General features: G+C 35.9%; 1 protein-coding gene across 1 annotated transcript in view; it reads left to right on the top strand.

Moving 5' to 3' along the window:
• SNX9 (sorting nexin 9) overlaps positions 1 to 24,493 on the top strand; it is a 114,454-nt gene that overhangs the window by 42,728 nt on the left and 47,233 nt on the right. Inside the window, exons 2-4 of the mRNA XM_074309436.1 lie at positions 5,363 to 5,449; positions 9,551 to 9,625; positions 10,928 to 11,050. Of these exons, the coding sequence (XP_074165537.1) occupies positions 5,363 to 5,449; positions 9,551 to 9,625; positions 10,928 to 11,050 (285 nt within the window). The remainder of the gene's footprint in view (positions 1 to 5,362; positions 5,450 to 9,550; positions 9,626 to 10,927; positions 11,051 to 24,493) is intronic.

Genomic DNA, 24,493 nt, shown 5'->3' with positions numbered 1-24,493 from the left:
TTCCTTTTATTCCCTCAATATGACTAATGTAGAAATGTTTTGCATGACTTCATATAAATGTCTTTGATGTTCTTACCTTTTCAGTGGATAGAGCAGAAGAGGAGAGAATTTGGAACTGAAAATAAAAATAATAAATCAAAAATTTAAAAATAATAAAATAAAATGTGGTGCCCTGAACCTGATACCATGAGTCCTACTTTAGTTGTGGTCTGACCCACATATTCGGTTGTATCTGAAACCAGACAACCAGTCACCTCCCTACTCTGTTCTAGTATATTATACTCTAGTATATTTTTCTAGAATACTATATTCTTTACAGCACATTCTCTGGAAAGTATATGTGAAAGTCACACAGACATGTAGTATATATACATTTATATGTGTTTATATACCATTCTCTTGAAAATTTTATAAAGAAAAAATACACAAAGAAGTTGGTAACTTTTGATGTCTTCCTTGTTGCCCTTACTTTGGTAATATCATTTGTCACAAAAGAGAGGAGACAACATCAAGAAAAATACATGTAAGCAATTCTGTTTAGTTACAGAGGTCAATATTAGTATTGTACAGTTTGTTAAAGGACAGCATCCCTTTTTTCTTTTAACTACTGATAAACTTTTTCAAAGAATGTACTTTGGAAGAGAGATTGATTGGATGTTTGGGAGATATCTGTTATATCAGAATAGTATATTAGATTAAAATAAAAACACCATATAAAAGAGCCTAAGAAACTTGGTACCTTGATGCCCTTTTGAAAAGGGAGCAAATAGTCCAACATACTTCAGTCTGAAGGAATGCCATTATTAACTTCTTAGAAGTTAGAGTAATGGGATGCATTCATTTTAGTTACATTTTATTTATTCCATACCTTCTGGGACTTGGCAGTTTCAAGTAAGTGAATTTTAATAAGTTCCTCATATGAAAGAGCTGGATAGACTTAGATGGTTTCTAAGGTCTCATAAAGTTCTAACCTTTTATGATTCTGAGTTCATAATGATGACCTTGAGTCATCAAGGCAAGGTTAAACCATGCCCACTATATAGTGTCTGTTTGAAAAGGTATGGAAGAGTGTCATATATTTTAGACAGATTTTTATTCCAAGTGACTCAATAAGAAAAGAGGTTTGGTGCTTAAAGTGGTAAGTTTTGACTTTTGGAACATTTATTTGTATTTCCAAAGGATGGCATGTAGTAAGAGGCAGTCTCTAGTACTTTGAATTTGTATAGTCTCACACGTTCTTAGAATTGGAGCTGGAAAAGATCCCTGAGGTTATTTGTTGTTGTTCAGGCACTTGTCATAACCTCTTCAGGAAAGCTGGGCAGAGGTTCTAGAATGGCTTGCCATTTCCTTTACCACCGTTTACAGGTAAGGAATGGAGGCAATCAGGGTTAAGTGCAGGGTCATGCAGCTCTTCAGTGTCTGAGGCTGGGCTGGGACTCATGAAGGTGGGTCTGACTCCAAGCCCAGTGCTCAGTTAGTTCCCTTCACCTCCAGGCTGCCCCATTTCACTTTGCAAGTAGTTCCATTTTCAGAAGGTCCCTCAGAACCAACTCTAAAAGCCCTCACAGCCCGCACCCTCCCTTACTTACTTACCCCTTTGAACTCTGCGCCTTGAATCCCACTGGTGTTCACTGTTCCTTGTATTTGACAATTTGGGGCATTTTCACTGAATATCTGCCATAGTCCAAATGCTCTTCTTCCTCACTTTTGGCTCCAGGCTTCTCTGGCCTTATTCAAGTCCCAACTACTTGCCTTTCCTTATCTCCTGTAATACCCTCTGTTGATTGTCTACAATTTATCCTGTCTATGTTTTTGTCCATAGTTGTTCGCCTGTTGTCTTCCCCATTAGACTGGGAGCTACGTGATGCAGGCACTTAATGTTTTATTGACCAGTGCTTAATAATGTTTCTTTCTCTCTTCCCTTTCTTCTCTTCCTCCCTCCCTTCCCCCTCTCTCCTTGCATTCCTTCCTCCTTTCCTTACCTTCTAACACACTGTAGTTAAAACTGAATTAATTTCATAATAGTGGTAGAGAACTTTTTTTTTTCTGTATTCCACTTCAGTTCAACAAGAATTTATACTGCTTTATTTTAAAATTTACTTTATTATTGAAATAAATACTTTTATTTTTATCAATAAATAATATTTTGTCAAATGCAGTGTCAGGTATCAGAGGTTAAGATTCATTAACCTTATATTAGGGGGTTAGGGATTGTGAAAACATTTTCAGATGAATAAATAAAAATGTAGTGAAAAGGAAATATATAGTAGTTTCCAAGGAGGGAACACAAATAACCTGGGGGATGGAAGATAGACAGGGTGTAGTAATTGAGGTAGATTTTGATTCAAGAAACAGAATGAGGGGGACAGTCTGTGTAAAGACAGGAGATAGAATGCCATGTAAGAGAAGACTTTGGTAAAAGCGTAGAAAGGGGGAGGGGGGGTGATGTGAAAAATGCGGCATGAAATAGAGGACCTTCCCCAGTATTGTTGCAGCCCTCTGGGTCTCCCCTAAAATGCGATACTAAGCTTTGAATTCTTGGGTTTGATATGACTAAGGCAGTGCAGTGGACCTGTGACCTTCTTTCCTAGAAGCTCTGCCTGTCAATGAAGCCAACAGGCACATAAGCTGTTTTGGCAGTCTGTCTCACTGCTGACTTACAGCACTCCTTTTGTTGACTCTATGTCCTGTAAAAACAGGTAGCATTTATTCCATGAAACAGTATTTATTGATACCCAGAAATAATGTGATTATAGGACATTGTTCAGAGAAAAGGAAAAACATTAATGGGGACTTCCTGACTTGAGTAAAATCTTAAACCAAACCCTTTTATTTATACTCAAACACACATATATTTTTCCATATGTAAAGATGCATCTAAAACAATACATAATAATGATAGTCTCAAGGGAAACTGTGAAGATGTAGTAGTTTATAAAATTAATTGTGCAGAACTAGGAGAATAATTTTCACAGTGACAACAGCATAGAGAAAAACAACTTTAAAGCTCTGATTAATGCCATGATAAGCCAGGAGGGTAGAAAATTAAAGATAAATCCCATCTTCCACTTCTTGCCAGAGATGTAATGGACTTAAAATCCAGAAGGCAGTATGTGTAATTAGACATGGCCAATGCAGGAATTAAAGTTTTGGGGTTTGTTTTAGACTGTAATATGGAGAAGGTACAAAGAGAATATTCTTCTCTCTCTCATTTCTCCTCTCTCTCTCTCTTGATTTACCTAGTTGTAAAGCCCCACTTTAATGGATGTCAGTCCAGAGTATCCAGCTTAATTGGACAATTAATATTTTTATATTAATATTTTCCAATAGCATTCTTTATTAGAAACTTCATAGGTAGAGAAAGAAATAATAGAAAAAGATTAGGTTGTGGTCCGGGGTTGTAGGAGGTAGTTAGCAATGATCACAACTCTACCTAAAAGGTATAATTTGAATCCAAGTTAATATTGACAACAAGCCTAAGCATTCTATCCGTTGTACCTAGAAAAATGTTATATGCTAACTAAAATGCCAGCTAATCAAGGAAACAAAAAAAAAATCTAGGATAGTTGACAAAAAAGATTGAATCTTAAGGACACATTGATTTGTGCTAGGACATGGCAAACTATAGATTGGAAAAGTCATATTTTCCTTCCTTTGTTGTAAAGACAGGAGGACTAAGAGTATAGCATATTGCATATAATATCAGAGACAGTTGGTTGGGAGTATAATGGGAAAAGTAATAATTGAAAAAATTAAAATTTTATCTTAAACTAATTCTCCCCTTTCATAATTTATTTAGATTACTTACCCATTTCTTACTTTTTACCCTATACTTCTCTTAAAACTCTACATCTTGTGTTTGCAAGTAAATTTTATTACTTTTCTAATCCAGCTGTAGAAGATAACTATACTCTCTGATAATTTGATTTGTATAGCACAAAATTTATCAATTAATTTATCCAGTATTATTTAATATGTTAACCCACAGACTAGACATGATCACTAAATGTGCCTCCTATCATCTTTTCCTTTATTTCTAGAAAGTGTTTTGCCATTTTATTGAAATGTCCTGAATGTTTTCATAACTTGGTTCTCAAGTATTTTATGCATTTTTCCACTATTTTTAATGGAATTTCTCTTTCTATGATTTCCTCATTTTTGGTACTGCTATATAAAAATGCAAACTTTTTGTAATTTTTTTTTTTGGTATCCTGCTATTTTACTGAAATCTTTAATCATTTCAGTTATTTTTAGCTTATTTTTTTCTTCAACTTGATATTGAGATCTTTTTTTCTCTTGGTTTGATGGTTAATTGTTTGATTTCTTTTTCTTGTGTTACTCTATTACTAGCAGTTCTAGAACTATGGAAAATAATGGTTGAGAGAGAAGAAATCCTTGTATTTCTAAAGTTGTACTTCTCAGGAGAAAATATAATATATTGGTTGCAAACAATCCTAATTTTTAATTTTAGAAGTGAATACTTGTAAATTACATATATTTTTAATGGTCTGATGAATGAATACCTCACCCTAATTCTTTTTCTCTTAGAACAGAAAAGAATTGAAAAATCATGTTATTTGGGTCATGCATTAGTCATTATGCATTTATAGGTAGTTCTGGTTTTTGTTTTTGTTTTTTTTTAATAATTTTTGATACTTTTTGAATGGATGTACTGTGTTATGGATAACCATCTGGAAATCATATATTTCATGTAAAAATTCTTCTAATTTTAGCTCAACAAACATGTCCTAAGTATTGTGTCAGGGGAAAAAAAAGTTTGGCCTCTTAATGTCCAGCTAAGCAACATGGGCATCAAGTGCATAAAGTGAAGCATTTGAAGACCAATTTGAACTGATGCAAATTGAAGCAAGCAAAATCAGGAAAATGAAAGAGAGAGAGAGAGTGCAGAAGAACATTTATTTATTAAATCTTTTCTATATGCCCAACCTCAAGTTGTATACCAGACATGTCAGCTCCCTCAGGGAGCACCTGAGATGACCTAAAAGACCAGGGAAGTTTTCTTGGAAGAAGTGACATCTGTGCTAGTCTCTAAAGGATAGACAGGAATTCAGTGATGAAGAGTAGTGACATTCTTGATATGGGAAATATTATGAACAAAAGTACTCTCTTAGTCAGTAAGTAGCATAATCTCCTTTTTTTTTTTTTTTTTTTTTTTTTTTTACTGTTGCATCTTGAAATCAAGCTAATTGAGGGACTTACTACTCTCTTCAATCTGTCATCTCTTAGTTATGAATCATTAGTCATACTTATCAATTTGTAGAATATTCTGTGGCATATTTCAAAGCAAAACTAACATGTTCTTTTCCTTTTCTTTCTTTCCCTTTCATCCCCATCTTTACAGGCTCGGGTAATGTATAATTTTGATGCTGAACCTGGAAATAATGAATTGACGGTTATTGAAGGAGAGATCATCACAATTACAAATCCGGTAAGAAAAATAATAAGTTGAGGTCATGGAAGTGTAGGATTCACTATAGAGCAGAATTGATTTTTCAAGACCACAAAAGATTTTTTACTCTCTGCTCTGAAGTGTAATGATAAATGGACTAAAAGTAAAATTATTACTTTCCTAAATCTTAAGAGAGGATTATAACTCTGCTATGGCAGTTGAGATTACTACTGAATTCATGACTTTCAGAGTGATATTTTCCCCTGCCACCACAACACAGTGTCATGTCTTTATGATAAAAGAAGATGCTTATAAATTTCTTGGCTTATTATTCTGAAGGAATTACTCAGTGTCATTATAAAATGGACCTCACTTAGAAATGGAAGTATCAGATAAAATATATGTTATGAATAACTGGCATTTCATTCATTTTTTTTTTTTTAAACTTGCACAGAGAGAGGGTCAGAGAGGACATCTTCTAGATCTATATCAGTAACAGGGAATCAATTAACCATGTTTTGTAGATAAGTGGAATGGAATCATAGATATTCTAATTTTGACTCTGTTTTGGAAAAACTAGCAAAATTGAGGCATAAAACCTTAATCTTCATAGGTCTGGTATATGCCAATTCTTTTTGTGTCTCATCAAAAAATATGCTTTCTGAGTAGTTGCTCTACTCAGTCCATACCTCCTGTTCTACCCTGAGTCATACCACCACATTATGATCAGAAATGGCAAAATGTATATTCTGCATACATTTTTCATCATGTTAGAGCAGTCATATTCATTAGGTGATCACTATGTTCCCAGTACCTCTAAGTGCTTTGGGTGAAACAAAAGTATTAGATGTAGTCCTTGCCATTACTGAATATATAAAAATTACTATCTATTATGTGGAATGTGTTACTCATACCTTTTCAGAATAAATTGTCAATTTTATTACATTTTTAGCAAAGGATCATAGATTTAGCCTACAGAGACCTAGAAGGTCTACCTCTTTTATGGGGAACATAGTTGTTATTGTTAAGTCATTTAAATAGTGTCTTTCTCCTCATGATCCCATTTGAGGTTTTTTTTTGGGGGGGGGTTGGCAAAGATAGTGACGTGGTTTGCTGTTTCCTATCAATTTTACGGACAAGGAATCTGAGGCAAACAGGGTTAAGTGACTTGGCCGAGATCACATAGCTGATAAGTGTCTGAGATCATATTTGATTGTGGGTCTAAATGACCCGGGGCCCTGTATTCTATTCCCTAGCTGCTCTAATCATCACAAAACCCTTCAGACCATCCTTCTGGTTCCTCCTCCTTCAGTCCCAGTCTTCTTCCCATCTCTTCTGTTTTCACTTTCACCCCCAATGAGGTCATGAAGAGTTGGACATGACTGAAATGGCTCAGCACAGAAGCAGCAGAAGTCGTGCTGAGGAAGGCAAGCCGTGAAATTGGGAGCGGGGTGATTGGGAGGTTTGGGAAGGCCGGCCAGGGAGCGTGTCCGGGGACAGTGAGGTGAGGAGGCCCTGTGGGCCTGAACCCCCGTCAGCACTTTCGGGGAGGAAGGTCGGCCTGCAGGTGCTGGCCGCCACTGCCCACCCTCCTGCCTTCCTCAGAGAAGAGAAAGTGAAGGAACTGGAAGAATTTTCACTACCTCCCCCAGAAGGAGCAGGGTAGAGAGGGCTTTATCTCTGAGAGTAAAGAAGGCAGAGGCGCTGGCCTGCTTGGTTTCAAACCTCTGAGATTCCGGGCCAGCAGACCAACAAGCGTTTGTGAAGTGTGGGTTCTCAGGGCGCAGTTCCTGGCGCAGAGTAGGCTGCTGAGAAATGTTAAGTTGATTAATTGGTAATTTCAAAAGAAGGTACAGAGTTCAGCTAAAACACAGCCCATACTTTCCCAGAGTTTATTGGGGAAGGGAGTGCAGAGACAGGCGGTAGTAATAAACAATGATACCTAAGTGCATTTAAGTTACAAAACAAAGTGCTATCTGTGTGAGGTCTGAAAGGGAAGGGGAATCTGGGAAGATTTTCTGGACAAGAGGGTACTTGAGTTGCTTTTATGGCTGGCAGTAAGCCAGGGAAATAAAGGAAAAGCCAAAATGTAGAAAACCACAGGAAGAGAGCATTTCAAAAGGCAAAGGATGGGAAAGAGTGTCAGAGACCTTTGTCCGTGAAGTTGTGAAGATTAAGGAAAAATCTTGGCATACACTTGAAAATTACTTGGTTATTTTTTAACCCAAATTTCCAGGCTTCCAAGCAAGATTACTGGAGCAAAAACTGATGGTTGTTCATTCACTAAACATCAGGCATCTGCTAAATATCTTTTAGCTTGTGGTTATATTTATATTCTTGGTGCTTAGAAATAAAGCAAATTCATCTTATTTTTAAGAAAATGTCTTAAGGCTGTAAACTCACTTTTGAACTAAATTGTTGAACTTTTTAAATTTAAACTTATTTTTCCTATTGAGAATTTTTTTTCTTCCCTTTCCCTTGGGGGGTGGGGGGAAGAAAGAAAAAAAACCCTTGAAACCAAATTCATCTAGCTTAGGATAGACTACTACGGATGTTTAATTAGGAGTTTCAGGAAACTCTTTAAAATTTTTTTTTTAATTTTTCCAAATACATGCAAAGATAGTTTCCAACATTTGCCTTTGCAAATGTCTTTCACATTTTTTTCCCTCTCTCCCGTCTGTTCCCAAGACAGCAAGCAAACATGTATGATTCTTCTAAACATGTTTCTGTATTTGTCTGAACAAGAAAAATCAGATCAAAAGGAGGGGGGGAAAAAGCATGAGAAAAAAAGCAAACAACAACAACAACAAAGGCAAAAATACAATGGTTTGATCCACATTTAGTCTCCATAGTTATCTATCTGCTATCACTTCTTTAGTGAAAAGAGCCAAGTCCTTCACAGTTGATCATTATGTAATCTTGTTGCTATGTACAACATTCTCTTGGTCCTGTTCATTTCACTTAGCACCAGTTCATGTAAGTCTTTCTAGGCTTTTCTGAAATCAGCTTGCTCATCATTTTTTTTTTTTTTTTTAACCAAACAACAATATTCTGTTATATTCATATATACCACAACTTATTCAGCCATTCCCCAACTATGATGGGCATCACTCAGTTTCTAGTTGCTTGCCACTACAAAAAAAGCTGGTTTGTTTTTGTACACATAGTTTCTTTTCCCTCCTTTATAATCTCTTTGGGATATAGACCCAGTAGAGACACTGCTGGATCAAAGGGTATGCAGTTTTGTGGCCTTTTGGGCATAGTCAGGAAGCTCTTTTGGGGGGGGGGGGGAATACGTATATATATTTATATATTTTCTGATAACATGTAAAACAATTTAAAAAAAATTTTTTTTTTTAAAATTTTGTGTTCCAGATTCTCTATCTTGAGCACTCTTAATTAGCCTAAAGAGAGACTGTAGAGCATTAGAAAGAAAAGAAGAGTGCCAGCTAGGGGGCGCAGTGGATAGAGCACCAGCCCTGAATTCAGGAGGACCTGAGTTCAAATGGTCTCAGACACTTAACACTTCCTAGCTGTGTGACCCTGGGCAAGTCACTTAACCCCGGGGGGGGGGGGAATAGAAAGAAAAGAATAGAAAAATTAATTTTCCTAGCCCAGTTGACCTGACCACACTCATGATTTGGTCCCCAGAGCAACCCTATGAAATAGGTTACCCATGAAATCACCCCTCTTCCACCCAAGAAAGAGAGGTACCCAAGGAGACGGCAAGTAAATGCCAGGGCTCAGATTCAAACCCAGTTTTTCTGGACTTGGAGCTCAGTGCTTTTTCCCTTGTATTCAATACTTCTTGTGAAGTTAGTAATTTTCTAGAATTGAGTTTTAGTTTAAATAATGACCAAAGAAAATGTGGTTATCAAAATAAAGCAGGCGTTGCATAGACTAATATGAGTACTATTTAGAACCAGCAGCAGTTATTCACCAAACTTTTTTCTAGTAGCAAGGTCTCAGAGTTTTTGAATGTCTGGGGGATGTTAGGAGGGATAAGATGTAATTTATGAATGCTAGCTTTTGCAGACATGATATATTTAGTATATAAGTTGTTTTTGTTTTGTTCCTTTTGTTATGATTCTTCACATGAATTTTCCAAAAAGATAAAATTTATTTTTGTGTATTTTTTAGGATGTAGGTGGAGGATGGCTAGAAGGAAAAAATAACAAAGGAGAACGAGGGCTTGTTCCCACTGACTACGTTGAAGTAAGAATTTTCAATCATTTAATTATTTATTTTGTGAGCAAGTTTGAGGGACAGAATGGAAAAGAGAATAATAATTATTTCTACCCATTCTCTTTCTTGTTTGGTCAGTAGTGGTTAAAATGACATAGATATTGTTCAATAGCTGCCCTGGAAAAACTGGAGACCATCTTATTGATTTCAGTGAATAATAAATTGTATGTTGAAATAATAATATACAGTAATGATACTAGCTCATCTATCGCTGTCTCATCGTTATTGTTTGTTAGTGGCACTGCACTGTACGGTTCCTTACCTTTATACAGCACTTTCCCTGTTTTCTACGTGGGGAAACTAAGATTCAATGGCCTGTCCGCTCCCGGTGCCTGTGGAGGGGCGGGGCTTCAGGGGAGGAAATGGGGCCATAGAGGTCGCTGTGGGGCCCAGGGCCACTCAGAGAGGTCATCTTTGAGCTCATATCCAAGCCCACTGTTTTTTAATTCACAGTTTTCCAATTTAAAAAAAAGTTAAGTGTTCATTGAAACCATGAGGTGCTGCCCAATTTCAGCTCTTCCCTTTGATGTCTGTTACTGTGGCATTGAAATTGCTCATCCTAATCAAACACCCCACAGCCAACCTGGTAGCTCCCCCTGCTGGGTGGGTGGTGGGTCCGCATCTGTATAAAAGGAGCATACAATGTTACTGCCTTTGAAGTTGGGCGGGCTTTAGAGGAACGGGGCGGAGGTATGGAGGTTGTCTGCTTTTGTCTGTTACCCTGGTGGTTAAGGGAAGAGGGAACACTAGAAAAGAGATGCTATCTGAGAGAGAGGAAGACGAAGTCTCTGGAATTCCCTTTAACAGACAAACTTTTCTTGGGCCCGCTCTTCCACATGTCTAGCTCATAAGTCCAAAGTCTCCTTCCTGTCCGCCCAGAGGCAGGACGCCAGCGGCTCGCGTTCATGAGACGCACGCTTCTGGGCATCTGAGGCCTAAAAGTCCCTGCAGAGAGAGGGAAGCCCAAGGCGTGGCGGAAGGTGAAGCTCCTCATGACTCGCAGACTTTGTAGTTTTAGCAGTCACTGTGATATTTTCAATAAATAGCTTAGAGTCCATCCGGTTCTTTAAGCAAGCATTTCCTAAGTTCATAGCAGAGACCAGGCACCCTGGAAGGCGCTGAGGACGAGGAGAGAGGGGGACCCTGCCCGTGACACCACGGGGACAGTCTGCACCGGCCTCTCAGGCGCCCTTTTCCCTGTGCTGTTGGCTCTGCTGGCCCACAGTGAACTGTGAATTACCTGGAAGTAATAGATGCTCCTTTGCTCTTCAGATTTTGACTAATGGTGGGAAAGATCAGTTTTCTTGTGGAAATTCAGTAGCTGACCAAGCCTTCCTGGATTCTCTCTCAAGTGCAGTGCAAGGCAACGCCTCGACGGCCAACAGCAACAACCAGGTACGTGCTCCCTCTGACCGTGGTGGGCTTCCCGAGTGCGCGCCTTAGTGTGGAGCTTAGCGTGCTGCGTACCCGGCGCCCTCTCAGAGCACAAAGAGGGCTGCTCTCCGTGTGGCGGGCTTCGTTTCTGCTGTGTGCCTAGTAAAGAGACCACAGGGAGCAAGGTGTCAGTGACTATGAACATTTTTGGCGCAATTGTATGGTTCAATCATGAAGTCTCTTGTGGAAGTTAAAAAATAGAGAAAAGAGGGACATGAGAGAGAGACTACTTGTTTGTAAAAGTGTCAACTCCCCGGCTGCTATTGCCTATCAGGGAAAGCGGATACATTGGGGTGAATGGAGATGAAGCATTATAATATTACTATAGAAGCCGTTGAGCAGTGACTGACAAGAATAAAGTTTGGGCTGATCTTCCAGATAGTGATACAGTGTGAGCTGCACGTCATTCCAAGAAAATGATTGAGGCAGTGCATTTAATTTTACTACTTTCCTGTTGTTACCTAGGATTTCATTAAGAATGTGTGTGGGGGGGGGTGAATTTTCTTCCTTTTTTTTTTTTTTTTTTTTTATGCATGTCGGTAAAACCTGCTTAACTTTTAAAAAACTGCTCCAAAATTAAAGATATACTTTAAAATATCCCTAGGTTTTCCTTAGTAATCTATTAAGGGCCTGATATCAGTAAAATTTCCAAAAGCCTAAAACCTCTTTGTATTTTTAGCACTCCATAATGGAAAAAGTGTTGAATTAGAAACTGACACTAGTGTAAAACATGTAAAGCATTAATTTAAAATATTTTTATTACAATTTTAAAAATTAAAAACCAAAACTGGCTGTTTCATTTGGCCCGGCTTTCATTTCTAACTAGACTGTGATACAAACTAGAATAGTGACCTTGAAAAATTACAAAATCTTTCCGAACCTCAGTCTTCTATAAAGTAAGCAACTCGAACTAAATGAGCATAAGTCTTTTCAACTTTAATATTCTGTGATTTGAAATCCTTAAGTTTATTAAGAATTACATAGCACATCACTTGTTCTTTTTTTTTTTTTTTTTTTTTTTTTTTTTTTTTTGCTTTTCTCTTAAAAAGTTGTTTTCAAGGTTTAAGGACAATCTTGTGTTGTTTTTTTCCTGTCCTTTTCTAATAATAATAATGATCATAGTTAATAACCAGCAGTTACTTAATCCTTTAAGGTTTGAAAGATGTTTTACAAATACTATTTCATTTAATCTTCACATGAGAAGTAGGTGGTATTAGCCTCATTTTATAGATAAGAAAACTGATTCAAACAGAGCTTCAGTGCTTTGCCCAGAATCACTCAGCTAGTTAGTATCTGAAACTCAGTTTAAACTTAAATCTCCCTGATTCTAGTCCCATTCTCTAGCCACAGAAGATGATGGAGGATGGAAAAAGCTATAACCATAGTCATGATGCTTATGTTCCAAACCCCCAACGTATTTCAGTCCCAAAAGTATTAGGGAGATAGTGCAGTTTTAATTTGTAGACTTTGGTTGTAGGAAGTGTACTTGACCAACTATCTGGGGACATGAAGAGTGATTTTGTGACTACTTTGAAAACAGTAATTCTGGTACTCTGAACATCTCAGAAATGTATATTAGGATGAAACATTCTGTGAGCTCTCTGCATGAGTGAGTATAATTATCTAAATTCTTAAACTCAGAAGGCTGTAATGATTCCTTTATTTAAATATTCAAGGAATATATTTTCTGATTTCTGTTTGGTTGGGTGTGAATAGTCAGAATCACAAAAGATTCTGACTTTTACTTAAATACTGTATTGCCATCTCTTGAGGTGAAACTAAATAGATTAAATTAGTTACCCTCCTGATTCACTTTATATCTATGTTTGGATTGAAAAGATATATATTGATAAGCAATGAAATCTCAAAAATGTTTGCTATCAATAATTTGAGCATAGTGAATAGTGATAAATTTTGTGGATAATTTTGAGGAAATCAAAAACATTTATCTAAAAACAATAATTTTAAAAGGGCTAATATAGAATGGTAGTATTTTTATCAGTTATGGGGTTTGGGTTTTTTTTTTTTAATTATGTTATTATTCTAGCTTAAATTTTCAAGTTTCTTCAATATATCTATGATGTGATCAGTATGGAGACTCCTTCCAACTCTACATATTGCAACCCCTCCATGTTTCCTCATTCTTTTGGACTCCCGTCTATGTACTTTTGTAAATCTTTCTCTAGGGTCATTTCCTTTTCTAATCACACATCTCTCTGATAGTAATTTGTATGCTATTCTCTTCTATCAGGAGGGCTACTGGAGGGATCTGGAAAGGCTTCATATAGAATGTGGTGCTCAAAACGTATCTTCAAGAAAGAAAGGGATTCTCTAATATAGCTGAAGAAGGGAGTACATGAGATGGCCCAGAAATGGGAAATGGAATGTGATGTAGTGTTTGAGGAGAAGGAAAAAAGAAAAAAAGGCTTGTTTGTTATGATCACAAAGCATGGGAGAAGGAATAATATCCATTGAGGCTGGAGAGAAGGAATGGTCAGACAGATAAGGGGAACCAGGAAAGAGCAAATAGTGTCACAAAAACTCAGAGAGCCTCCAGGAGGAGAGGGCAGTTAACAGTCAGTGCATAGAGAGGTTGAAAATTGAGGACTGACCATTAGATTTGGTAATTAAAAAACCACTGGTAAATTTATGTAGAGCCATAGAGTTAAGGTAGAGTTGGGGAGTGAAGGGGCAAGCGTTGACAGCTTTTTCTAGGAATTTGGCTGAGAAAGGGAAAAGAGAAGACCATTTTTCATATGAAGGGATGATAGAGTCTAGTGAAGTCTTTCTCATGGAAGAAGGCTTGGGCATGCTAGAAGACAGTAGGGAAGGAACCAATAAATGAGAAAAGTTGATTTTTAGAAAGGAGAGGGTGAATTTACAGGCTGATGAAGGAGACAGGAACAGGTGGAATCAAGCATCCATGTAAAGAAGTTGGTCTTGGACAAAAAAAGGCCATCTCATTTTCATAAATTAGGAAAAGGGTAACATAAGGGCTGATGTCAATGAAAGTAAGAAGTGGGATTCTCAGCTGAAATAGAAAAGGAGAAAACTAGATGCTTATGGAAGAAAGAAAAGTTTGCAGTAGTGTCTGTGGAGTTTGTGATAGAGGAATAAAAGGACTGCCTTGCTGCTTTTAGAACCCAGTTGAATTGGATAACGTAAATTTATAATGTACCCATTCAGCATAGTTGTTTAACTCTGGAGAAGTAAAAAAGTAAGAGCTATTTTATGGGAATAAGAAGTAAGAAACAGATTTCAAGAGGGGTTGGTTTGTGGACTAGAATAGGGGGAAAGATTATGTCTTTGTTTTGGTGTAATAGGTTTCTTTTGTGATCCTATGCATTTAACATCATTCTGAGAAACCAGAGATTTCACCAGACTGCCGAGGGAGATCCATGGCGCGCGCACACACACACACACACACACACACACACACACACACACAAGATAAAAAATCTTTAGAGACACAGGAAATCATTTTTGACTTGGATATTGTGAATTACAGTAGGAAATACCTCTTATATCATCTCAGGTTTATGCCTCATTTTGATACTTGTAGTCAGGTGGTCATTGAACCAAGTTACATCTTTCAAGGAATCTTGAATGATTTTGACATGTGTTTGAGCAGTTCAAGACCTATTTTGTGCTACTTAACTCTGTCCTCAGAGTTCATATATAATTCCGAGCTCTAAGTCTCTTTGTTGTGGCAGTATGCATTGGTTAAAACTTCCTTAGGAAATGGTAATAGTTTGTGTGGTCAATATCTAATCTTTTATCTCTTTTCTCTTTTTGGTGTCAACTTGTTTAAATCATGTGAGAGTAATAACTTCACTTACTACTACATCTCTCACTTATTTTTCTTTGTTAATTTTGATTTCCTGATTCAGAAATGTTTTGCACATTAGAACTCAGTCTTGCCAAATATAATTAATTTCATTTTTTAATAATAGTATTTGATAGTTCCCCTCGTAGTTACCAGTCAACTTTCAACTAAAAACGTATTTAGATATATAGGTATGAATTATATAAGTATATATACTTGTATAGGTGTGAGGCTTTTGTACAGTCTACAAGTCTTATTGCCCTCTTTTTGTCTCTTATTCCCAGGCTACATTTTCAGAGAATTTTCATTATTCTTTCCTATGCCCCCTTTTGCATTGAAGTCACCAAATGTTGAAATTAGTTTACTTGTGAGGGCCTTACTTACTGAATTTTGTTCATAAAATTTCTTCCAATTTCCTCATCCTTTGCAGCAGATTTGGAGGTAGGAACTGTAATTGTTTATAATAGTGGTTTTCTTGGAAATACTCATCATGAGTGCCGCAGTCTAAAATTACCTTTCTCTTGAGATACTGTTTCTTGTTGCTCATGGCCACTGAATAAGAATGATTCTCCTTATCTGCCTCTGCAAGAAAACCTGTGACCCATCCTTCTACTTAGCTTATGCTTCCTCTTGTTTTGTGGTTTCATTGATAGTAAGAAAAGTCAGAATTGATACTATTTAGTCCCTCCAATAGTTGAGAGCCAACTTGATGTTCCAGTAGCTTTGGGCTTAGAGTCAAGAAAACCTGAATTTAGAACTAACCTCCAGTAGTTAGTCACCTTGTGAACCTAACTGAGTCACTTAACCTCGTAACCCCTAGATAAAGAAATGACTAACCACTCCAATTCCTCTGCCCAGAAAATCCTATGGACACTATGGTCCCAGTCCATGGCATCTTTAGGAGTCAGATCAGACACTTCTGAACAACTAATAGCTTGGATGCTGGGCAAGGTTCTCACTTTTGAGTACTATTAGCTGCTTAGTGTTTGCAGGTGGTCAGAAAGCCATGATCCTTACTTACCATATTAAGTCCAATTTTTCTATCACTAATATTCAGTAGGAAACCACAAAGGATTAAGGGTTATATTCATATTTCATAAAGAAACTGAAATTTCAAGGTCATTGATTAAAAACAGAGACTATATACACTAAAATAATTAAATTTATACTTTTTGTGGCAACTGCTGGAAACAAACTTCTTTTGTTGGAGAATGCTCAACAAATTACGGTACTTGAGTATATTGAAATATCATTGTGCTCTAAGAGGTGCTGGATGTGATCAATACAGAAAAAGTGGAAAGACATGAGCTAGTACAAAATGAAGAAAGCAGAACTGGAATCAAAATATACAGTGACTACAACAATGGAAACAAAAAGAATAACAACAATAGAATGTTCAGAACTAAATTTTAGTGAAATTATAAAGAACAAGCTTGGCCTCCAAAGGAGAGATGTAAGCCAAAACCTCACAGATAGTGGAATCCTGAGATGTGGAGTGTGGGATATAGGATTTTTTTGATGTGTTACCAAGTTTTATTAAATTTTTTTTCTTTAAAAGAAATTCTTTATTGTTAAGGATGGATCTCTGGGATACAAAACCACAAAAAATGCATTTATTATTATTAAAGAGAATTGCCTCACTTAACCCCCTCATCCCATCCAACTAAGACCTATTCTGTAACCATAGAGATGAGTTTTGTAATTGTTGGTGTGCCAGATCATGACTTCTTTGAGGAATCTATAACAACAGTTTTTGTGCCTATATGGGTTCAGAATAGAAATATTAATATTTTTTGGTATAATAGAGATTGAATGTAACTGAATGGCCTTAGTTTAAAAAAGCATAGCTTTTAATGATTTAGAAAAGTTTTACAACTTGTGACCTAATTGGATTCTATATATTCCCAAGTGTACTGGGGATGTATATCCTTTCAATTGAATAAGTTGACCAGTTAGTTAAATATGTTGAGAGGTGAAGAAAACCATGAATTTCCCTTCATTTTCCTCTCCCTCAGTTTTTCTGTGCAATTTAAAAAATTTAGATGACTAGCTTGTAAGCTAAAAAGGTTGTTGAACATAATCTTTTTTTTTTTTTTAATTAAAGCTTTTTATTTTCTAAAAATCTATATGAATAACTTTCACCCTTACAAAACCTTGCCTTCTAATTTTTTTTTCCCGAGCCCTTCCCTGTTGAACATAATCCTTTTTTTCCCCTTGAAGCAATCTTATTAAGAGTCTGAGACCACATTTGAACTCGGGTCCTCCTGACTTCAGGGCTGGTGTTCTATCACTGTTCTACCCAGCTGCCCCTGAACATAATCTTAAAGAAAAAAGTTTTAGGAGATTGCTTCTTTAAAGAGGCTTGCTCTAGATATATGATTGAAGAATTATTTTAGGGAGGAGGAACTATAGGCCATAAGCAATAAATTTCAGCATAGTGAGTATACAGTTATTTCTTAGAAGGCCATTCATCTTGGCTTGAGACATTGTCTGCCTTTTTCCATGGAGCAAGAGAAAGATTACATCACATCCTTTTTCTTTACCACATCCTTTTCTTTTTCTAGTTATCATCAACACTCATTTATTTTGAGCCTGTATGAAGATCAGTTTGTTATCTATTATAAGATTTGTAGTTTCTAAACTGGAATCTCTATCTATAAAAAGCTTATAACCTGATATTAAGAGGATTATGGGATTTATCATGTTATTAGTTTAGCCCTTTACTATACTTTTGCTATAAAAGAATTTGACCAAGATGGAAATCATGTTTCTCTCTTTTCTGAGTTAACACCCATAATTTTTTGTTCTTCATTTGGCCTTTATATGGGGATTTATATGCAATTTGTTTATTTTTTGGTATTTCTCTTGGGTCTAGCTGTTCAAAAAAATGTAAGCTCGCTTTGAGTTTAACTTCTGCATTTCAGACAGATAGCAATCCAACAATACCAACTCCTTGTGCTTATTGTTAGTATGACAGAGTTCTCTTCATAACTCTTGGTTTTTGCTGCTTTTCAAAGTGAAGGCTAGTCCTAGTCACACTCAATTTTGTTTTGTTGTTTTTCTGCTCCACTAGAAAAAAATGGTGAAGAGAAGGTAAAATTTCCAGCAGTGAAGCTGTTAGAATAAGGGGGCATTTAGCATCTCCATTCTACACAATTCCATCATTAACAGTTCATAGGCCATAAAGAATCTTTCAGGGAGATTACTTTCCAGGATAGATCTCTGAGACCCCATTGCTTTTTACTGATTGTCATAGTATCTTAGTCTGTACAGACAGACTAATTATAATCTGCTTATGATGTTTTGCCTCAAAATGAATAAGCTTCCAAAACTATTGTTACATAACTATGCTTGATAATCCCTCCCCCCCCCCTTTATTTTGGGTCACTACCTACAGTTGAGGTAGTTGGGCATTCACGGAATCTGAATTGTCAAAGAATTTAGTGTACTGCAATTGTTGGACTGTTCTTTAAGATTCCCAGGATGTAGGATTGGTATTCCCTATTACAGATTTATACCATCCTACTTTACTCTTAATTTTGGTCACACAGTTAGTAAGTGTCTGAGACTGGATTTAAACTTGGGCTCTTCTGATCTCAGGGTTGGTACCCAATCCTCTGTACCATCTAGCTGCCCCAGTAATATTTTTTAAATGTTTTGCAAACCATTTAAATGCTACTTGTTGTTGTTGTTATTATTATTATTATAATATCTGTGCTGTTGACTGCTAATTCTATATACCCAGCCTCTAATCTTTCTCCTGAGCTTTAGTTCCATCTCACCAGCTGCCTGTGTGACCAACAGATCTCAAAGGCCTCTTCTTGGCTTCCCTTTTGTTGTTAAGGTAACCACCATCCTTCCTTCCTTCCTGTATATTGGGTCAGATGCAAAAGACTTCCTGACTTTCCATCCGTGGTATCTCTTTCCACCACTCACTTCCCTTCTCACTGTTCACACAGCCAGCACTTCAGCTCAGACCTTTGTCACTCATCAGCCAGACAACCCCAAGAGCCTCCTAATTGTTCTTCCTGACTTGCACCTCTTCTCTACCCAAATTCATCCTCCATTGAGCTGCAGCAAGGATTTTCCAAAACCCTGCCATATCACTCCTTTGTTTATTCAACTCTAGTTAGCTCCTCTAGAGTTAAATACAACATGTACTCTAAGTCCCCAAAGCAATTATAAGTCTAAAGCTCAATTGACTTACCTAGGTATAAGTGTACGAGGCTTCCTGATTCCACATTCAGTATTAAATACTTTAAAACATCTTAAAATGTTTTAATTGACATTTTTTCTTTGCATCATCTATGTTTCTCATTGCCTTCCTCCATATTTCATCAGAACCAATGAGAAGAAAACAATCTAACTGAAATTAGGCTGAGATTGACAATATTATACCATCTTTCATAATAGATTCAAAATTAATATAAAACTTGATCATAGTATAAAAAAAATTAGAAGAGATGCCTGCCATATACATTTCATACTTATGAGTTAGAGATTCTTAACCACATAAGAAATAGAAACAGTTACAGAAGACAGAACAAATAATTTTAATTATAGGAGTTTGAAAAACATTTGCACAAACAAAAATAACAAATATAGCAAATGAAGGAGAAGTGTTCAAATAAAAAATAAAATCTTAGTATCAAATTTACTAGATAAGCATTTGGCATCTAACATGCATAGACAACTACCAGAAATATGTAAGACCAAAAACTATTACCCAGTAATTGTTTTCAAAAAATAAGAGCAGTTCTCAAATGAAGAAATGTAAGAAATGCAAACTATCAATAATTGAAAGAATGTTCCAAATTACTACTACTAAAAGAACTACAAGTCACAACAACTCTGACTTCACCTTATACCCAACAAATTGGTAAAAATGACAAAAGATGGGAATAACTAAGGATGGAATGATTGTGGAAAGATAGGGACATTAATACATGCTTTTGGTGGAGTTTTGAATCAATACCACCATTCTGGAAAACAATTTGGAATTCTGCAAATAAAGTGCAGAACTTTTTGATTTTATAACTTTTTGATCCTGAGATTTCATTGCTAAACATATATGCCAAGAAGGTAATTGTTTAAAAGAGGCTCCAAAATATTTATAGTAGCATTTTTTTGTAATAGGAAATTACTGGAAACAAGGGAGATAACCACTAATTGAGAAATGGCAAAAATATAGTGCATGAATACAAAAGAATATTACTATGCTGTGATGAATACAGAAAATCAAGGAAAGAAATAAAATTATACAAAATAATAATAAGTAGTGCCAAGAGAAAAAAAAAAAAACACATGCTGACTCCAACAATGTAAATGGATAGAACAACTACAAAACAATTGAAAATAAATTGCAGAATCACAAAGAAGAGAAATGAGAAGACACCTGTCCTTTGCAGACTGGGAAAATGCAAAAATTAATCATATTTTTTTCAATGTGTTTATTATTTGATATTGCTGTTTTTCTTTTTCTCTTTTAGAAAAAAGATAGGCATTAGATGGTTCTCTTGGGAAATACAGGCAATTTTTTAAAATTTATCAATAAAAATTACATTAAAATAAATTCTGGCATCTTTTTCTTTACATTGCCTATATTTCCAACTCAGGTTGGGATTGAAAAATGTGTTTCCCAGGCTGTGATATGCAGGTGAACTTATACTTGTTTTTTCTCTAAAACAAAACAAAACAAGAAAAAATTAAATTTATCATAATTTCATAGTGTTTACTATAATTACCTTCATTGCAAAACAGGAATAATATCTTTCCTTTGTACATCAGTTCTTCTGAGCAAGCTGCAAAGCAATATATAAAAGGAGCTGATATTTCTATTTATACCTACACATTCTCACCCTGCTCTCAAAACAAATTTCTCAACCTTTCATACTTATGAAAAGACCATATGATTAACGGGAGATATATGGAATAGAAAAAGACATCAATAAAAATTTATTTAAAAAAAAAAAAAAAAGATATCTGAAGGCCTTATCTTATAACTCCAAGATTCTGATTATAGGAAAGAGGTTCAAGAATTTACTCTAAAAAGTGAAATAATGTGCAGTTATAGTTTGGTGTAATCTGAAAATCTGAGGCTACATGATCTCTGAAGAATTCTTTGACACATTTAGATGAATCATTCTCTTTATTTTATTCATTATTTAGAGGTATTAGCTGACTATGATGTCTGGCCTCTGCAAAGAGGCTCTAGTAGGGATGGTGGGGGATGGGTGCAAGTGCAGGGAAATTTGGGAGGCTTTTGTTGTCGCTAAAGTGACACACAAGTGTGTGTATATATTTTTAAAGTTGCCTTTATCACAAGGAAAGTTTCACATCTATTTACTACATCCTATCTTGACAAAGCTAGTTGACTAGTTTTGCTGAACTTTTTTCTTCCTCTTTTTTATATATAAAAGCCTTTTGGGAAGGGACAGAAGTAAGAAATGTAAGTGATGAGAAAAGTTATAAATAAAAAGTTATTTTTAAAAAATGATATAATTGGACAGCTAGGTGATGGAGTGTCTAGAGCATCCACCCTGAAGTCAGGAGGACTTGAGTTCAAATTTAGCCTCAGTCACTTAACACTTCCTAGCTGTGTGATATAGTACAAGCAGAGGATACTAGGTTTCCTAAGTGGGGAATAACCAGCACAGCTTGGAAGTACAACAGGTCCAGGACTTTGGATGTTTTCTTTGGGGCCCAGGGCTTATGAGCAGCCCTGTACTTTTAGCCTGGGCCAGATAGATAGGGAGAGCCAATCTTTAAAATTCAATGAATGAAGAAAAAAAAGAAAAAAAAAAAAGACAAAAAAAAAGCCCAATGCTAAACAGTTCATACAGATGTCTCTGAAAATGATAATCCAAATCTATCTTCTCATCCTGTCTATTCTTCCAACTTTCTTAGAGACTTTGTATCCTGTTCCTCATCTCATAATGTGTTTGTCTTGCACTTTGTTAATATTATCAGGTTCCAAATATCTATAAATTTCCATCTTTTATTTCACAAAAGAGAAAAGTTAAATTGACCTAGAAGTCAAAAAAATCAAACAATGAAGTTCATGTATACAAATGTTTTATTATTTTGTTGAATTTGGTACCAAGATTGTTCTATTTTCAACCTACACATTTCTAATTTCACCTGAAAGGTTTTACATTTTCTTGTAAGTAGAAGTGGGAATGGAGGTAGAGAATAACTAAGCCCTTTGTGATTTTTTTAATTGACAACCCTTTGGTTTTTAAACCTTGTCAGGTCAGTATTCTTATACAAGAAAGATCTCCAAAAATCAAGCTTATAGCCTGCATTTTCCCTAGGAACTGTAACTAAAAAAGGAAATTTCCAACTACTTTGCTAAAGCAGGTATCTCCTCCCCAAATTTCCCAACAAAGAAATGCTAAAAAATAACACTAAAACACACTTTAAAAAGCTTGTAAATGGCCAGCTTTTTTTTTTTTTTAAACAGTAATTCTTTGAAAATGGCCATTGTATTCTATAGCTGACCTTCATTTTATGCAATGTAACTCTGGAAAAAATTTATAAATTGAAATTTTGAAAATGGAATCATTTGTTCATTGAGCTATATTTCTGGAGTTTTGTCTTCATTTTTAATGGGTCATTGCAGAAGCTTTTATTACATTTTTCTTTCTGTCAGGCTATTGCTTTTACACAGCTATAACAACCAGAGTTTTCTTTCTTTTTTTTTTTTTAATTAATTTTTATAATTATAACATTTTTTTGACAGTACCATATGCATAGGTAATTTTTTTTTTTTTTACAACATTATCCCTTGTACTCCCTTCTGTTCTGAGTTTTTCCCCTCCTTCCCTCTACCCCCTCCCCTAGATGGCAGGCATTCCCATACATATTAAATATCTCATAGTATATCCTAGGTACAATATATATGTGCAGAACCGAATTTTACAACCAGAGTTTTAGAAAAGGACTGCTGTGTTCTTTGCCTTCAGTACTGTATTCTTTAACTCCTTGAAACTGCTTCTTTCAAGATAATTCTCCTTCCCAGAAACTGCTAAATCTGATGACTTTTTCTCAGTCATCCTATTCCAACTTCCTGTAACTTTTGACATTGTCACCCACTGCTTCCTCTTATACACCGACCTCCCTTGGCTTCTGTGTCACTATTCTGTCTTGTTCAGCTTGCCTTACTAATCCTTCTCAGTCTTCTTTATTGTATCATCATTCTTCTCCCCATTAAGATGGACTTCTCTCAGAGTATCTTTTAGTCACTAATACTCAGAGCATAAGCAATGATGTTACCAATTTTTTTTCTTCTCTCCCTCCTTCTCTCTTACTTTTATTCTGCTCTTCTCATTCAAGATATTTTCAGCTTTATTCTCTTTATCTCTGGGTCACTCCCTCATCATTTCTTGCCATGTGTTATGGTAGTAGCCTCCCGATCTGTCTTCTTGCTTTCAGTCATCCACTCTCTAATCAGTCTTCCACACAATTTCCCAAATAACATTCCTAAAATAAGTCAGTGGTTTCCTATTGCCTCTATGATAAAATATAAACTCAGTCTGGAGTTCAAAATCCTCTATAATTTTGAACCTGCCTACCTTTCCGGTCTTAAAATATTTCATTTTATCCCTCTGCAAACAATGTTTGTTCCAGCCAGACTGAGCTAAATATTATTCCCCCATTTCAACACATTGCCTCCCATCTCTCACCTTTCTTTCCCTTTTCATATCTATATATGTGATGAGCAGGGGGAATCTTTCCTGATTCTCTCTTCCCCTCAGTTAATACTTTCTCCATCCTGAAATGACTTTATTTTTATTTATCTGGATTTTATAATCCTAGATTTATTGCTGGAAGGAACTTGTGAAATTACCCATCTCCTTCATTTTACAAATGAAAAGATGAGATATAAAGTAACTTGCTTAAATTCATACTTTTGCTTTAATCTTTATTTTTAATGTACATTATTTTATGAATTACGTTGAGAAAGAAAAATCAAAGCGAAAGGCAAAACCCATGGGGGAGAGGAAAAAAAAAAAAAAACAAAAAAGAAATGAACATAGCATGTGTAAATTCATACTCTTAGTAAACAGCAGAGCCAAAATTTGAACCCGAGTCTGCAAATCCAAATTCAGCACCCTATTCTACCACTTCCCTCCACTGCTTCTTACTCATAATCCTGTAGCATCTCCCTGGGAAAGAGTTGACAAATGAAATTGTGCTGTAATCCAGCATTGCTTTTGCAATCTTTCCACTTGGAAAGGAGATCTAATATCTGCTGTCTGAGGCAGCTTCTAGGCTACTTGCTATAGTGACTGGTTTCACTTTTTATAAACTTTAGGAAATTGTTGTCATCAATGTGGTTACCTACCTTTTACCTGTTAGTCAAATCTTTTTTGTACTAGCTATTTGTTTGAAGAAATCAGATTAGAGTTGCTTCAGTTAATTAAATAAAATGTACCATAAATGTTTTAGAGGGCCTTGCTATTTTTCACATGATAATTCTTTAAAGTAAAACAGTGAATTGTGCCCCATTTTTAAAGGGAATCTTTATTTCTGTACATCAAGTTTAAAGTCCATGTAGAGCAAGGTACACCTGCTGT

This window comes from Sminthopsis crassicaudata, chromosome 4, assembly GCF_048593235.1.
Source record: "Sminthopsis crassicaudata isolate SCR6 chromosome 4, ASM4859323v1, whole genome shotgun sequence".
In the NCBI taxonomy this organism is placed as follows: Eukaryota; Metazoa; Chordata; class Mammalia; order Dasyuromorphia; family Dasyuridae; genus Sminthopsis; species Sminthopsis crassicaudata.
Note: the sequence above shows the minus strand (reverse complement) of the source record. Positions and strands in the feature narration are given on the sequence as shown.